A 17,467-nucleotide genomic window follows, 5' to 3' on the forward strand; every position below is an offset into this window, starting at 1 on the left:
CCGGGAAGGCAGAGCCATCATTGTAGGGGGTCTCGAGAGGGTAGAAGGTTCTCAGAAATTGAGTGAGGGCTCTGTTGAATGGATGAGGGATAAGCTGGGGAGAAGGTAGATGGCTTTAAAGTAAGCGAGTGTGTGTGTGTGTGTGTGTGTGTGTGTGTGTGTGTGTGTGTGTCGCCTATGATGACATTCCCTCCTGTCCTCACCCCAAACCCCTCCATTCCAGTGCTGCTGGCCAGTTCTTCCCGGAGGCAGCGCAGGTCGCCTATCAGATGTGGGAGCTTAGTGCAGTGACCCGAGTAGAGGTCAGACCCTCCCCACCTCCTGCTTGACCACTTGACCACAAGCTTCCACTCCTGCTCTCACATCCTTGCTATTCTGGTTGGCACCCAGCTGCCCCCTGGTGGCCAACCCAAGACGTTGGTTCTCACATCTGAAGCTTCCTTTTCTTCTTGGAGTGATGATGATTGGTGGGTGGGCACTCTGGTGTGGGCATCTGCTTCCTGCATTAACTTCTCTAACATGCTGGGAAGTGTTCTGGTTCACTAACTACTAACAGTGCTTGCTGAATGGAGACTTGGCTGGTTCCATGGAGGGGCCTATCCCATCCTGGGCCTAACAGTTGGACCTAGGAGGCATGAAAGATTCAAGATTGTCCTGACCATCCTCAGACCGAGGCTCCACAAAGGACGACAATGGAAGTTTTCACAGAAGTGCTTGGGGCAAACCATCCCAGGGATTGGTAGCATTTGGTCCACACAAAAACCTGTTACTTGCTGTGCCACCTTAGGCAGGTCCCCACCACTCTGAGCCACTGTCTCCGTCTTTAAAATGAGGGTGTTAGACATGGCAGTCTCAGTGCTCTTGAAGGGCTCTTGAGCTCTGATGTTGTAGGACAGTGTTTCCCAAATTATAAGACAAGAGCTGTCATTGCAGATGATCTTAGGTTATCTGAGAAATGAATTTAGTTTGGGGGAAGGGGTCCTTCATGGCATTAAATAACCCTGAACCTGACATGGTGAGAAAGCTACCCCTTTTTGATATCTTCAGTCTTTATGATTATGTCAAAGAGAAGGTCTTGGTTTAGTGCCACCTCTCTGCCACACTGGCCGATTTTCCGTTTTCACAAAGAGAAAGCCGAGAGAGGCAGCTTCAAGTTCAGAGTTTTTGCTTTTGGCAACAGTGGCGTCTCGGTTAAATGCGGTGATACATATTTGACAGCATGTTTTTTTGTTTGTATCACGTTTATTCTCGTGGGTTTCTTGTCACTTTTATGGGACATATGCCAACTTTCTACTCATGATAATGATATAAAATTATTTGCGTTCATTAATTCATTTAACAAATATTTTTTGAGGGCTAACTCCATCCGGCATTATTGTAGGATACATCAAAGAACAAAAGGGACCAAAAGGTCTTGCCCTTTGGAAGTATTTAAATGTACTTCAAAATGAAAGCATTTAAGTAAAACAGAAAAGAGGCTGAGTTGAGTAAAAATATTAAGAAATAGCATAGAATGTATGCAAATATAGAAAAATGTTGTGACTGAAGAAGTGACTGAAATTTAAAACTCTGTTCTGGTATTCCAGAACATTTCTGTTGCCTTTTCAGGGGCGATGGCTCTTTAAGGCAGAAGGGCCTTGGGAACAGGGCAGGATTCTGAAGGACTGGGGAGGCCTCGTGGACCTAGGTCAGAGCTGACTCCTGGGGCAGGGGCCTGGCCACTGTTCCCTTGACCAGCACTTGCCCTGATCCCTGGCCTGGGTCTGTCTCTCTCTCTCTCTTCCCTTCTCCAGCTTTAGGGCAAGAGCCTGTCTGCTATGCCTTCACCCCTGCCTCTGTCCCCCAAGCTGCTTGGTTTGGGGCTCATGGGGAAAGCCTCCCCTCCCGCGCATGCTCCTGTCTTGGCCTGGCCCCTGGAGAGGCCTCCAGACACCTGCTCAGTCTCTTTCTGCTTCTTGCAGCTGAAGGGAACTGTGTGTCCAGCCAGCGACTTCAACCCTGATGCAGATGCCAAAGCGCTGAGGAAAGCCATGAAGGGTCTTGGTAAGGGGGGACATGAAAGGGGCAGGGGTGGCCTCTGGGGCAGCAGGGGTGACAGGTTGGGCAGTGGGCTGGGCAGGGGCAAGAGGTGAGGACTCAAACTAGGGTCCCTGAGTCTACACCCTCCTGAGGAGGTCCCTGGCTCCCCAGGAGGAGAGGGGGCGTTGTGAGGAACTTGACACAAGCCCTTCTCAGAGACCAAGGTATCCCCAGCCCCTCAGGAGCAGTATTCTGATGTAGAGGAAAGTACTGGTTCAGAAGGCCTGGGTTCTGTCCCTGGCTTTGCCACCGACTCACTGTATAACGTTGGGCAGTTGGGCAAGTCCTTCAACCGTGGAGTCTCAATTCCCGCATATGTAAGACAAGGGATGTGGACCCTGTAGTCCACGAGTCCCAATTCTCCAACGGGAGCGCCCTCTGCTGGCCACCCTCTTCCAGGCCTCCATTTGGCACCAGTGGGGAGAACTGCCTGTGGGGATCGCCCTTTCTTCCCCCATCTGTCCAACAGCACCTCCCTGGGACCTTGGGTTAAGTCCTCCGTTATCTGGACCTCGTTTTCATTTGTCTAGGGAACGATTGTATCCACTGAGCATATCTAGGACTGTAAGATGACCAGTGTAAAAACGCTTTTGAAAGATAGGGTCCTGTGCCAGGTCTGAGGTTGATGGTGTTCATCTGAGAGGTAGGAAGTGATATACGGATGCTTTCCAGAGTTAACCTGCTGTGGTCAGACGGGCTGGGGGTTCAGCTCTCAGGGAGCTGAAGAGAAAGGACATAAGTTGCCAAACGGGCCTTCGATTGACAGGTTGAAAGGATCCCTTAGTAACTACTCCAGCCTGTTCATGTAACAGGTGTGGAAATTGAGTCCCAGAAAGGGAACGGGGCTTGCTTAGCCATTGGCAGAGCCAGGACTAGAACTCAGAGGCCCTGGTTCTCAATCCAGTGCTCTCTGCTCCTCCAGGGGTCTTTTTCCTTAACCAATGATACAACGGAAGTGCAGGGAGGAATGCAGGTGATGTCAGTGGCTTGGGCATGAGGCAGGGCCCCTGCAAGCACTCAGGAGCACATGGCTGCCTAGCCAGACTTCTACCCTGACAAAGATTGACAGGGTCCATCGGTGGGGGGCATGGGGGAAGCCTGGCCACAGGCCTGCCTCTGAGCCTTGTGGCTTTGGTGACTCAGGCACTGACGAGGACGCCATCATCGACATCGTCACACACCGCAGCAACGCCCAGCGGCAGCAGATCCGGCAGACTTTCAAGTCTCACTTCGGCCGGGTAAGGGCCTCAGCCTGGGCCCTGGGTCCCACATCCACCCTCCTCCACTGAGGGAGCTTGGCCTGTCACAGCCAGCTCTGCACAGTTGGGCATCTGGGTCTTCATGGTGGTGGGACTCCATGTGGTCACGTGTTCTGAGAATGTCTCCAGCATTGGGTTTGGGCTGCCTGCAGACACATTCTCTCCATTCCCCCAGTTCCTTGTAATCGGCAATATGTGTGTGAATGGCTCAGAGGAGCTGGAGACTTGGCTTGGGGTGAAAGCAGTGATAGGAGTTGTTTTCAAGCAGCGCTTTGGGCTTCCCACAGTTCTCTCTGCACAGCGAGCCTTCAAGGCCCCAAGACAGAGTGTCAGTCATTGCGTCTCAGTGGCCTGTAGGTTCAGCTGGCAAATTTCCCCCAGGAGGGGAATGGTGCTGCCCCCCTTCCTTCCCTGTCTGCTGCCTCCAAGGAGAGAGCAGGTCTTTCTCCTGGTGGTTTTTTTCCCGCCCTCTTTGGCTTCCTCTGAACAGTAGACCCAACACCAGCAAAGCAGACACAGGCCCCGCAATCTCCTGCCCCCACATGGAGCCCATTTCCGCACTTCATAGCTCTTGCCTGCCCTGAGTCATGTGTGGGCAGGTGCTGATGTTGGTGTGACCTTGGCTCTGCCCTTTGCAGGACTTGATGGCTGACCTGAAGTCTGAGCTGTCCGGAGACCTGGCAAGGCTAATTCTGGGGCTCATGATGCCACCAGCCCACTATGATGCCAAGCAGTTGAAGAAAGCCATGGAGGTATGTATGGGCATCAAATGGATGAGGTTCAGTCTATGTGAGTGCTGGGGGGCACAGGTGCTTCTCAAAGCCCAGGTGGGTTGGCTGTAACTCCTTAGTAGAGCCCCTCCTGAAACATACATAGAACAAAAAAGAAGAAAATAGAAGTCATCTGTGACTCCTTACTCACCCAGAGACCACAATCACTGATACTGTGACGCATGTCCTCTATTCTTTTGTACACCTACATATAAATATTTATATTCCGATATGTATACGTATACGCATTTTTACATGCACATAGCCATCTGCCATATAGTCTTTAATTTTAGGTCCAAAGCAATTCTCATGGGAGGCTCTAGAAATCTTGACAAGCTGGCATGTTCAGCCCTGATTGGACCAAGATCTTTGGTCTGGGGGCCATATCTGGATGTGTGCAAAGAATCCAGGAAGGCTTGGTGGCCTGAGCAGTCGCCTCCTGGGTGGTTTCTTGAAGCAGAGGCCTCCTTGGCTTGGGTGCCTCTGGCCTCTGCATGGATGTCAGAGCTATAGTTCAGATCCCCTTTTCCTTGACATTCTAGGGAGCTGGCACAGATGAAAAGGCTCTCATCGAAATCCTAGCTACTCGGACCAATGCTGAAATCCAGGCCATCAATGAGGCCTATAAGGAAGGTGAGTGTGGGATGGAGGCCTGGGGCCCAGCACCATTGGGAGGCGGGTATAAGAAGAGCCAGATCCTCTGGCTTCCAACCTCGCCCACAGTTCTGTCCACAGCTTTACCTCTTCCTAGGCCACGAGTCTTTGATAAGCCCCTTGGGTGTGCCCAGCCCTGTGTCTAGGGAAAGGGTGCCCCAGACAGAGAGTCCCAGCCAGACAAAGGCCTGAAGGTAGAAGAGTTTGGCTGGGAATGAGGGCAGAGGGCATCCAGGCCACTGGATGGGAGGGCAGCTTCATGGGTGGGCGGCCTGTGCAGCCACATGGAGCCCCTTGTTCAGAAGGCCCGTGCTTGGTTGCATGCTATGCCGTTGCCATCTTGAAATTCTTAATAATTTTTTCACAAGTGACTTCATTTTATTTTGAAGAACCTTGAGTACCAGCCAAAAATGTTTAAATGTTTCCCTTTGTAAACAGCATTAAAATGATAGAATTTTTGAGCAGGGGAGTGACCTGGTCAGAGCTGTGCTGTGGGTTCAGCATAGCAGGTGGGAAGGTAGAAGAGAGAATGAAGATAGGGAGGCAGTTAACTGGGAGGCGAGATGCGATGAGACTTCAACCAGGACAGGAGCAGAGGGAGGTGATGGACCGATGGGTGTATCAGTCAGTGTCAAGATCAACAGATGGCTGGATGCCCCCAAGGACCAACTGCAAACTCCGACTGCTGCCCCACCATCCCTGCCAACGCTGCTCTGACTCAAGTCTGAGCCTCTAGGTCCCCCTCCAACCTTCTTGGTCAGCAGCTGCCCACATCCCCTTTCTCTGTCTCAGACTATCACAAGTCTCTGGAGGATGCTCTGAGCTCAGACACGTCCGGCCACTTCAAGAGGATCCTCATCTCTCTGGCCACGGTGGGTGAATGGATGGTTCCAGGCCTGCCTGGCCCTCTGGAGCCCCGGGAGGAGGGAACAGTCGCTCCATGGAGGAGCAGGGAGTTAGGGGCCCACTCTTGATGAAAAGACGGGTGTCTTCCCCACTTGTCTACTCAGTCTCACCAGAGGCAATTACTGGCAATTACTGCCTTGTGCAATGCCTTTTCCATTGTTCACTTTGCAAAGCTGGCTTGCTGCCAGCTGGCTTGGTGCCACCTTCTCTGGGCAGCCCTCCCTGATGACTCTCAGCCTGTCTTTTTGAGTGCCCAGCTGACAGGACAAAGCCAAGTGGGTGGCCTTTCCCTGTGCTGTATCTGGGAGTTTCTGGCACCATTTCTTGAATTTTTGCAACCCAGGTGCCAGGCCCTCATGCAAGCTCATTGTGTCTGAGTTGGGCCTTTGGCTAAGTGCCTTCCAAACATTTACATTTAATGCTCACTGACAGCCTACCCTATGAAGGCAGATTTATTGTCCCCATGTTACAGCTGGGGAAAAGGGTTCAGAGAGGCAGAGTGGCTGAGCAAGATCGTGTGGCTGCTGAGGGACAGAGAGGGTGGATGTTTGGGGACTAACCTTTCTCACTGGTCCTGCTGCAGGGGAACCGTGAGGAAGGAGGAGAAGACCGGGACCAGGCCCGGGAAGATGCCAAGGTGAGACCCCCGGCAACTCCAGCTGATGGCCGTCCATGCCAGGCCTTGGCTTGGCTGTCTGGGAGTGGGGAAGGCTCCTGGCAGGGGCGTGTCTGGTTAGATTGGCAGACACTTAGACTCTGGGCCGCTTGTACCTCTCCACCCTCAGAAGTGAGACAGAGTTTTCACAGCTTTCAGACGGATGGTGGGGAGTGTGGTGCTGGTCTTCCTGGCATTTCCTGTGTGAAGAGGAGGCTCAGAGCCCCAGACCTTCAGAGCTTGAAGGAACTTAACAGGTCGTCCAGGTCAAACTCCTCATGTTGCAGTGGGAAAACGAGAATGTGAATGACTTCTGAAAGTCACAAAGCAAATCAGCGGTCCAGGTGGAATTGACCCAGAGGGAGCAGGTCTGGGAGCTTGCTAGAAAGGGGACCTGAGTGCTATAGGCCTCAGTTTATTATCTATGAAATAGGACCAAGGTTGAAGGGAGTATCCTAGGAGAACCTAGAAAGTGAGTTCGTGAAGGGCTGGGATCTTTGTTTTGCTCACTGATGCGTCTAAAATGGCTTGTGGTTAGAACTCAATATATTTTTGTTGTTGAATGAATAAGGGGAACGGTGTTCTCTAGGGTCTCTTGGCCACTCTGCTTCTGCCCTGCTCCTCGGGCTGGGGAGCTTGAGGTCTGGCGATGGCTTCTCATAGAAGCTGGACAACCCCAAATCCACCATCCCTGAGGGTCCCGATGGCTGGGCAGACCCTGCTGAGGCCATCCACACCATCTCCATTCACCTGTGGCTTGCTCCCAGCACCTTCTGGCCTGGCCCAGATCCAGGTGTCTGTCTCCTCTGCCTGACCCATCCCCAGCCCCCAAAGCTCTAGGTTCAGGGGCTGGGCATAGATACTATAGCCTGCGGATCCAGCCCCTTCCTTTTCCAGTGGGGTTGAAAAGATCTCTCATGGGTTGGGAGTCAGGGCACCGGCTCTGTTCCCACTTCTACCAACAGAGGTGTGGAATGTTACAGCAGCATCTGAGCTGGAAGGACCCTTACCTGCAACCTGACAATTATAAAACTATTAGAACGTGTATTAAGTACTCAGCATGATGCCAGGACCATTTTATACTTTATGATGCCCCCCTTTTCTTGCTGGAGGAAAGTGAATCTCCTTACCTATCCACAGGTACAATTTCTAAGTGGCCGTGCTATTATTTGAACCCAGGCCTGCCTGATTCCAAAGCCTATACTTACTACCATTTAATATAGGACCCAGTATGGTCATTTCCCTGCCGCTTCCAGACCACGTAGCTGCTCGTGTCCACTTGTATAGCCCCTGGTTTGGAATACAGCTGTCAGAAGCTACAGGGTTCCACTCAGATAAGGTATTCTTGCTGCATTATGCATATGTTTATGGAGGCTAGCCTGGGAACCAAGACCCCTAGAGTGGCTTGCCGAGGCCACATTTCATTCACTCGTTCAACAAATATTTAAATACTACCATGAGTAGCTCCATTGTGCTGTTGAGGGTCTTTGAACCTGACTTCCTCTTTAAAGTTCACCCCAAATTCACCTTCCAGGGTATGCTTCTGCCTGGTTCCCTTATCTACCTATCAGGCGATTCTTCCAGGTGCTGCCAGCAGAGGGTAGTGGTGGGCCTCACTGGCCCAGCTTTGCAGGAGAGAAGGGGAGAGACAGAACCTGGGTTGGAAACAGCCAAGGAAGCCAGAGTCCTGCCCAACTCAGCTGCCTCCCAGATTCACAGACGCTAGACCCTGAGCTTAGTGTCTTAGTGTGGGCTTATTTTCTTATAACTAGAAGTATTTTGTTTCAAAAATAATATGTATTCTTTTATAGAAACTTAAGAAAATAGAAACAAGAAAAAAGAAAAAGAAAAAATATCCAGAGCCTGTTAGTAATAACCATTGTTAATATTTTGGCTCTATATATATATATATATATATATATATATATATATATATATATATATATATATATATATATATTCCTGATTTATATATATATATTCCTGATTTATATCAGTTAAAATTAATATTCTGTGAATACTATTATATCGTTTCAAAAAAATCAGCATCACTTAATGACTATACTATTCCATTTAAGAATCTACCAAACTTTATTTAACTAGCCCTCTTCGTAGTAACCACGTGCGTGATTTTTTCATTAGAATCGATTTCTAGAGGCAAAATGGGAATGCTGGAGGAAAATGTATATACAAAACTTGAAGGCATTTGATATGCAGAGCCAAGTCACCCCCTGAAAATTCTAGGTCATGCACATTAGTGCTTGGCAGTATCTGCTTGCTTCACACATGCTCCTTCCCGTACTCTCACCATGGGCATCTAGCTCTTGGAAGCCTGGGTCTGTTATAAACAGGGTGACATATGTCCAGCATTCGCCTGTTGCCCCACAGTAATTGCCAATAGCTTCTCTTTCACGCTCAGTGTTCCAGTTTGAGCAATAAATAATATAGATAATCTAATTATAGACCTAGAGTGAAATGAAAAATTGTGGCCAGTTTTAGATATTTCAATCCCCAGGTTATTATTTTTTTTAATATAACAGCTATATTGAAATATAATTCATATACCATATATTGACCCATTTAAAGTATATGCTTCAGTGGTTTTTAGTGTCTTCACAGACTTGCACAACCATCACCACAATCAACTTGAGAACATTTCATCACCCCAAAAAGAAACCCTGTGCATGTTGCACTTATTCCTCATGTCCTCCCAACCCCCAGCCCTAAACAACCACTAATCTATTTTTTGTCTCTGTAGATGTGCCTATGCTAGACATTTCATATAAATGGAATCATATCACATGTGGCCTTCTATGACTGTTTTCTTTCACTTAGTATAATATTTAAAATATTTTCAAAATTCATCCGTTTCATAGTATATATATTCCTTCATTGCTTTCCATTGACAAATAATATTTCTTTGTATGGATATATAACTTTTCTTAAATCAGTTCATCAGCTAATAGACATTTGGGTTGTTTCCACTTTGGGGCTATTATGAATAAGGCTGCTTGCTATAAATATTTGTATACAAATTTTCGTTTGCATGTATATTTTCATTTCTCTTGGGTATATACCTTAGAGTGGAATTGCTGGGTCATGTGATAACTATGTTTAACTTACAGGGGAACTGCCCAGATTAATTTTTTCATGAAGTAACTAGGCTAATAAGGAAAAGTTTTTGTTTTGAATATCCGAAAAATTATTTTAGCAACCCCCTGCATTTTTCATATTACAAATATTACTGTCTTAAAGATGCTTTGAAAAAATATACGTATCTGGGGATCTCTGACCCAAATAAATGAAGAATGTTTGGCACTTTAGATTCTTTTTTGTTTAATTTTTAGAACATTTTCCTCTTTAAAAAAAAAACTAAGCATTATTTAGCATAACTTCTTTAAAATTGTGGTAAAGTGCACATAACATATAATAAAAATACATATAATATTTAATAAAATTTACCGTCTTAGCCATTTTTAAGTGTACAGTTCAGTGACATTAATTACATTCACATTGTTTTGCAACCATCACCACCATCCATTCATTGGACTCTTTTCATCTTGTAAAACTGAAGCTCTGTCCCCATTAAATAATAACTGCCCATTTCCTTCTCCCAGCCCCTGGCAACCACCATTCTATTTCCTGTCTCTGTGAATTTGACCTCTCTAGGTACCTCATATCATTGCAAGCATACCGTATTTGTCCTTTTGTAACTGGCTTGTTTCACTTAATACCCTCAAGGTTCAATTTGGTTGTTTTCAATATAGAAAAGTATAAATAAAAAGCAGAAGCATCCCATAATCCTAGTAGCCCTAATAACTCCTATTTGACATTAAAATAAAAAATAAAAATAATATATTTGCATGTTGAGAAACTGTAAACGTAAATTTTCAGGAAAAATAAAATGAAAAGCTTTCCCCCACAGTCCTTCTCAAAGGTAACCGTTGTCAACAGTATCTTGACTGTCTACGTGACTTCCCAGTAAGTATGTAGGAGTGAATGTGTGATTATCTTTTCTTTGTAGATAAAAGGCATTGTTATGCACAATATGTTATACTTTATTTTTTTGCTTAATTTAAATAGAAAGTCTCCTTGTCAGCACTGCAGACCAGTCTCAGTCTTTTTAATTTTCTTTCCATTATTGAATAAACCATGGACTGTTTAACAAGTTGACCAGTAATGGTTTCCAGGTTTCCTCTGTTGCAAAGAATGCTGCAGTGAACACTCTTGCATTATATCTTGGAAGACTTTTTTTTGCCGGTATATCTGTCAGGCAGATTCCTAGCTATATGATTGCTTGATCAAATGACATGTGCATTTTGAATTTTGATAGACATTGCCAGTTTATAAAATGAAAGGCTTCTAAAGCATAAAACTGTTGGGAAGTTTATGAAGAGGATGGTTTTGATCTGTCCAATAGATTAAAGTGGTTGGCAGAGTATTGGGGACACAGGTAAAGGCAAAATTCAGTCTGGGGGACACAGGGCTGGCTATATATTGTCCCCATACACTCCAAACCACAGCACTTGCCTAACAAAATTGTGTCCTAACAATAGAATTTTGTACTTGGCATAAGGCAGTGACTTAAATGGACCCTTGTAAAATGACTGAAGAGCTGGCATTTTCCTACCTGATTATTTGTCCCCTCCCCTCCAGGCCTCAGCTCTCCTGCCCTGTCTGTCATTTGAGGGAGTAAAATGACAGATCTCCCAGTGACCCTCCAGCTGAATGTGGCGAAGGGTGTAGGGAACTCTGCAGTTCTCGCCTTCTGACTTCTCAGTGGCTTGGGCAATGAGCACACTAGGTCTGGAGTCACCCTAGGTGACAGTGGCTAGCATCACCCCTCAGGTGGACATTTTTCATAATGAATTAATTCCCAGACCTACCTCCATTTTGAGTTCCAGCCTGAAGGTCAAGGAAAGGTGTTTTTTCTCCTCCCTGCTCCCATTGTGGCCCCAAGTCTCCTCGGGGCCTCTTGGGACGTCTGCCACCCTGAGCCATGCCCCCTCCCCCTGTACCCCAAAGCCACCCTCTCCGGGCCTCCTCTGACTCTTGCCTTCCCCTCTCTCCTCCTCTCTCTCCTCCCTGCTCTCAGGTGGCTGCTGAGATCTTGGTGAGTGTCATGATCTTCCTGTGGATTTTAAGGCTTCTCAGTGAAGCCTGATTCTGGCTGTGTCTCTGGGTGGGCCTGAGTGGGGCAGTCAGGCAGTGATTTGGGGGTTTGCCCCGCAGCTTCTCTCTCTCCTTTTCAGGGCCTCGTAAGAACCCCACTGGGTGAAAAATGGGCCAGGCAAGTGTTTCCCAAACTTGAACCACTCACTTCCCACATGATTGTGCTATGTGCCACAAGCTGGGAATATTTTTCTTTACATAGATTCTTTTTTTTTTTTAACTCTGAAATGAGTTATTAGTTCAGGGAAATTATTTCCGGGAAACTATCAGGGAATATATAAGGGAAACTTAATATCTATATAAATAGAACTAGTAGCCAGCTAGAAGATCATGGTGAAACATATGTATGTGGTGTGTTAAAATATGTTTGCCATTTGTGACACTTGGGGAAACACTGGCTAAGCCATTTTTCCTTGCCCGTGTGCACAGACACACTTCCCCAAAGGGGCTGTCAGAGGAATTTAAGGATGAAAGGAGAATTCTGAGTTTCCATGCCCAGCGCTCAGCCCCTCTGTGTCAGTCCGCTGCATCCCTGGGAACTGGAGAGGGAAGAAGAGGCCAAGGAAGGAAGAAAGACCAATGACAGCCTCCTTGGGTGGCGTGGTTAGCCCAGCTTCTAACTGCTCTCAGCCTGGTCAAAAACATGAAAGTGAATAATAACTAAGGCTTTCTTGTGTCTTCCCTCCCAAACCCTTGCCCGGACCTGGGCTCTGCAGGAAATAGCAGACACGTCCAGTGGAGACAAAACTTCCCTGGAGACGCGTTTCATGACGGTCCTGTGTACACGTAGCTATCCGCACCTCCGGAGAGGTGAGGCCTGACACCTTCCCTTCCCAATTCAGCAAGAGGACCCCCAAATCTGATGAGAACCTCTCAGGTCTCTGTGACAAGAGGAGCCAGTTGCCTACCCACCCACTCCTTACCCTAGCAGGGGAGTAGGGAGCTGATAGGGGCTCATTCAGCCCCGGGCCACCTCCCTTCACCTCCTTAGGGAAGCAGGCAGAATGCTTGGGATAAGGGATGGCAGGTAGCTTTCACCTCTAAGGCCAACCCAATGGATTGGTACTGGCTGCCTGGAATGCTTTGTTGAGAAGGATTCAAAGGTTCTGTGTCATGATCCATTGGTGATGTCTGCAAGAAGCAAGGCAATGAGGGGTGGTGATGGCACAAGAACCACATAGATGTCTTTGAACCACAGTCTGCCACATGCACAGGGCACACCTGTATGCTGTGGCCCTGACATTAGGTGGTCATGACGTGCCCTTTCCACTAAGACCTTGTACGTTTTAACATGCATTTGCCTGGTACTGTTCAGTAAAATATTTAAGGTGCTTTAGCATAATGGTTAAAAGAATGAACTCGGGAATTGGACTGCCTTGATTCGAATCTCCCACTTACCAGTCCTCTGGTCTTGGGCAAGTTACTACATATCAATGTCTCAATTTCCTTAGCTATAAACTGGGATTTTAGTTCTATCTCACATGATTTTTGTGAGGATACAAAAAAAATATAATACACGAGCAGCATTTAGCACCGTGCCTGGGATGTAGTAACTTCCTCACTGTTATCGTTATGATTACTTATATTAACCTGTATCCCAACGTGACACAGCAGAAAGGGAAGGCCCAGGAAGGGGGGAAGAGTTCTCCCAAAGTCACTCAGTGAGCCTGGGGCAGAGCCGTGACTGGGACCCATGCTCCTCTACTACCCGGGCCTGGGTTTCTAGAACTTGTCCGAGGCCCTGGGGCAGTATCTGACTTGACACAGATTTGGCTCTGAGCCCAAGGCAGACTGAGGTCAACTTCCCTCCCACAACAATGGTGCCCCGTGCACTTAGGCCTGGGCGCAGCCATACCTGCTGCCCCTTTCCACTTGCCGAGGCACAGCTGGTGGGTGGCGGAGGGGTGATCTACCCCCTCCCTCTGAGCTGAAGCTCATCCCCCAACTCCGGGGTTTCTCTTGGGGCCAGTCTTCCAGGAGTTCATCAAGATGACCAACTACGACGTGGAGCACACCATTAAGAAGGAGATGTCCGGGGATGTCAGGGACGCATTTGTGGCCATTGGTAACTGGCGGGACCAAGGGAAGGGGCTGGAGGTCAAAGACAAGGGCTGGGCCCACTCATCCCCTAGACAAGTAGCCGTGGCGGCCTCCTAAGCCACTGGAATACCAACACTGCCACTTATTGGCTCCAGGGGTCCTCCTGCCAATGTGTGATTTGTGGGGTAACATGAGGACTTGTGCTCCAGTGATTCTGATGCCCTGTACCTTGAGGTTCTGTACCTTGGGTTCATGAGGGGTTTCTTCCCTTTGAGTCCCCTACTAACCTGGGTAAACACCTTAGCAGGAAGTGAACTGCTGCCTAGTGAGAGCCAGGCCTAGGGATGAGCCAGAGGAGGCGACATTGGGAAGGGGGATTGAAGGTGTCAGGCCCTGAGTTTGACCCAGGGGTTGGCAATGACCTGCAGGCCCAGGCTGAGGGGAGAGGAGGTGGGAGAAGAAAGCCCAGCCCAGAGTCTGGGTGCACCTCCCCTGACCTCCCTGCATCCCTCCCCTCTTCCTACCAGTTCAAAGTGTCAAGAACAAGCCTCTCTTCTTTGCCGACAAACTTTACAAGTCCATGAAGGTAAGAAAACTTGCTCATTTGTTCCTTTCCCTTCCAGTACTTCCCCTACCCATAAACACAGATGTGGGCCAGCTGTGTCCCCATTTGATGTTGATCAGCATCTGCCCTGTGTCTGGCTCTAGGATTATAGTCCTCAGCTGGGGGTGACTTTGCCCCCAGGGAACATTTGGCAATGTTCAGATGCATTGTGGTTGTCGCAGCTTGGAGAGTGTTGCTGCTGGCGTCCAGTGGGTAGAAAGCGGGGATACTGCTGACAGCCTACAACGCACAGGACAGATCTCCCACAACAAAGAATAACCCGGCCCCAAAGGCCAAGAGTGAGAATCTTGCTTTGGAGACACAGGGCTGAGTAGAACACAGTCTCTGCCCTCCCGGAGCTCACATTCTAGCAGGGGACACATGCCTCCTATGACAAATGGTCACAAAGGGTAGCAAGTGCTCAGCTCTGATGCTGGCCCCAACTTCCTGAAAACCCAGGCCACGCTGGCCTCCCCCTCAGCCCACCGAGTGGAGTCTCAGCTGCTTGGTGGGAGCAAGCCTGAGACCCCTCTCGGCCTGCATTCCCCAAACATGACCCCCATTTCCTGAGTGCTCAGCATGTGTCAGCTCTGACTCCTGTGCTGGTGTTCCGAGCTCCCTGGGGACAGAGGTGGGCCCCGGCTGCCCACACACTCTGCGTCCCATGCCTGCCCCTTGTACCCTACGTTAGTTTGCCAGGTTTGCTGTAACAAATTACCACAGATTGAGTGACCACAGAAATTTATTCTCTCATGGTTCTAGAGGCCAGAAGTCCTAAGTGAAGGTGTTGGCAGGATTGGTTACTTGTGGAGGCTCTGAGGGAGAAGCCCGCCCATGCCTCTCCTAGCTTCTGGTGGTTTCAAAGAATCCTGATGTTTCTTGGCTTGTAGATTCATCATCTCTCCAGTCTCTGCCTTTATCATCACATGCTCTTCCTTGTGTGTATGTCCGTGTGTCCTCTTCTTACTGGACACCAGTCGTTGGATCTAGGGCCCATCCTAATCCACTATGACCTCAACTAATTACATGTGCAAAGACCCTATTTCCAAATTAAGTCACATTGTACAGTTCCAGGTGGACATGAATTGGGGGATAGGGGTGGACATGCCAATCAACTCAAATAGGCCATTTTTGCCTGTCTGACCAGTCCTAGGCCGGGGGGAGTTTGGGTCAGGACTATTTGTGGAAGACAGAGACAGACTATCCCACCCTGGTTTTGGAGGGAAAAGGGAGAAGGCAGGTGGACACCCGGAAGTCCTCGCCTGACTTGGCCCTGTTTCTTCTCCTGCCCTGTGTCTTCCTCTGTCCCGGCTCCACCAGGGTGCCGGCACGGATGAGAAGACCCTCACCAGGATCATGGTCTCCCGGAGTGAGAATGACCTGTTCAACATCCGGCGGGAGTTCGTTGAGAAATACGACAAGTCTCTCCACCAAGCCATTGAGGTGAGAGGAGGGGTTAGAGGTTAGTGGGAAAGGAGGTACGGGTCAGATCCCTTGAACATAAGATTCGAAGTCCTTATTCCCACTGTCTTTTTCTCAATGGGCTCCCTCTCAGAACAGCCCGGGTGTTGCCGACTGAAAGGAGATCTGCCTCATTGTTTATACCACCGTAAATTCCAGATGGATCAAAGGTTTCTCATTAAAGATTTCCAAACAAAACAAGAGCCCATTTTTGGGGGGGCTTTTTAAAAACTTTTATTGAAGTATAATTTACATACTATAAAATTCACCTCTTTAAGGGTATAATTTTAAAAGATTTTAGTAGTGAATTGTGCATCCATCGCCACAACTCAGTTGAAAACATTTCCATCGTCCCACTAAGATCCTTGTACCTGTTTATCTGTTTCCACCCTCAGCCCTAGGCATCCATCAAATGACTTTCTGTCTCTATAGATTTGCCTTTCTGGTATTTCCTATAAATGGAATCGTGGAATACGTGATCTTTGATGTCTGACTTTTTTCATTTATGGAGCCTTTTTTTTTTTTTTTTTTTTTTGTCTTTGAGACTGGTCAAGATCTTAAAGTTTGATACCGTTCTTGGTTGACCAGACTGGGCAGTCTCATACAGACTTGGTAGGGAGGTAGCATGTCTTTAAAGGGTAGTTTGGGGATTTCAAATTTTTAAATGCATTCACTTTGGTCTTGGTATTTCTTTGGGTAGGAATTTATCCTATAGACACAGCCACACATGTTCCCAAAGGCATGTAAGAGAATATTTATGCCAGCAGTGTTTATAGCAGCAAAAGAGTGAAAGCCCTCCATATAGAACTTGTTAAATAAACAAGGGCACACCCACATGGTGGAATACAATACAGCCACGAAAAAGCATCAGGAGGCTCTGTGGTTTGGGATCTTCTCGAAGTCAAAAAAGTATGGTCCAGAATAGTGCGAATGTCATGTGTCCATTTGTGTAGAAAAGGGATATTATACATATACACATATTTGTCTATGCACAGACTATTCCTAGAAAATGGGCAGCTGGGAGGAGGGGGCTTTGAGGCCATCAGGATTGTTTTCACTCATTCTGCTTTCCCTCTGCCCCTGCCAGGGTGACACCTCTGGAGACTTCATGAAGGCCTTGCTGGCTATCTGTGGTGGCGAGGACTAGTACCACCTCAGCCCAGAAATGGTCATCAGCACCAGCCACCATGACCAAGCCTGATTGCTCCAGCTCCAGAGACTAAAGAAGGGGCAGGGGTAGGGGTGGGGGATAGGGGTGGGCTCTTGTCGTCAACTGGGGTTTAGGAAAGACTCCCTCTCCCACAGGCTACTGAGGGCCCAGCATGGTCACTCCTCACATCTGAGTGGCTGAAGAACTGTAGCCATAGATTCCGTCCGTCTCCACTCCCCATCTCCCTCCTCAGCCCTTCTGTCCCTTGCCACAGCCCCTGCCCTGGTTTGGGCTTTGTCAAATCCAAAAACATACTGAGCCTCTGTCTGTAAAATGAGTGATGTGTGTGCTTTGAATGGTGGGGTGTGGTGGCAGGAGCCAGTTGAGTGTTCTCGGGGAGGGGAGAGAGGAGTAAATGTCTTCCGGCCAACTGACAACCCTCCCACCATTTCACCACCCACCTCCATCCAGATGGTGCTAGAGCATTGAACCAGGAGTCTGGATACCTGGGTTCAAATTTGCATCGACCACACACTTTCTTTCTGACCTTGGGCCAGTCTCTTTCCCTTCCTGAGTCTCTATTTTCTTATCTACAAAATGAGAGAATTGGGCAAAAACATCTTGGCTTTCTCTTCTAACGTTGAGATTCTAGGATGTGCCTTCAAATCATTCCCTTTACACTTCTCTCTTTAAATAAAAAAAGACACACCAACACAT

General features: G+C 48.1%; 1 protein-coding gene across 2 annotated transcripts in view; it reads left to right on the top strand.

Moving 5' to 3' along the window:
• The window catches only part of ANXA6 (annexin A6), a 43,913-nt gene extending 26,446 nt beyond the window's left edge, over window positions 1–17,467 (top strand). The window contains exons 14-26 of one of the 2 annotated variants that reach the window (XM_019627245.1): window positions 224–302; window positions 1,962–2,043; window positions 3,223–3,317; window positions 3,977–4,090; window positions 4,651–4,741; window positions 5,555–5,634; window positions 6,252–6,305; window positions 11,419–11,436; window positions 12,212–12,305; window positions 13,465–13,560; window positions 14,063–14,121; window positions 15,460–15,582; window positions 16,688–17,467. In XM_019627245.1, the coding sequence (XP_019482790.1) occupies window positions 224–302; window positions 1,962–2,043; window positions 3,223–3,317; window positions 3,977–4,090; window positions 4,651–4,741; window positions 5,555–5,634; window positions 6,252–6,305; window positions 11,419–11,436; window positions 12,212–12,305; window positions 13,465–13,560; window positions 14,063–14,121; window positions 15,460–15,582; window positions 16,688–16,747 (1,045 nt within the window). In that variant the 3' untranslated portion in view covers window positions 16,748–17,467. The remainder of the gene's footprint in view (window positions 1–223; window positions 303–1,961; window positions 2,044–3,222; window positions 3,318–3,976; window positions 4,091–4,650; window positions 4,742–5,554; window positions 5,635–6,251; window positions 6,306–11,418; window positions 11,437–12,211; window positions 12,306–13,464; window positions 13,561–14,062; window positions 14,122–15,459; window positions 15,583–16,687) is intronic. The other variant, XM_019627246.1, reaches the window with a different exon arrangement.

The sequence above is a fragment of the Hipposideros armiger genome, unplaced genomic scaffold, assembly GCF_001890085.2.
Source record: "Hipposideros armiger isolate ML-2016 unplaced genomic scaffold, ASM189008v1 scaffold_725, whole genome shotgun sequence".
NCBI classification, from domain to species: Eukaryota; Metazoa; Chordata; class Mammalia; order Chiroptera; family Hipposideridae; genus Hipposideros; species Hipposideros armiger.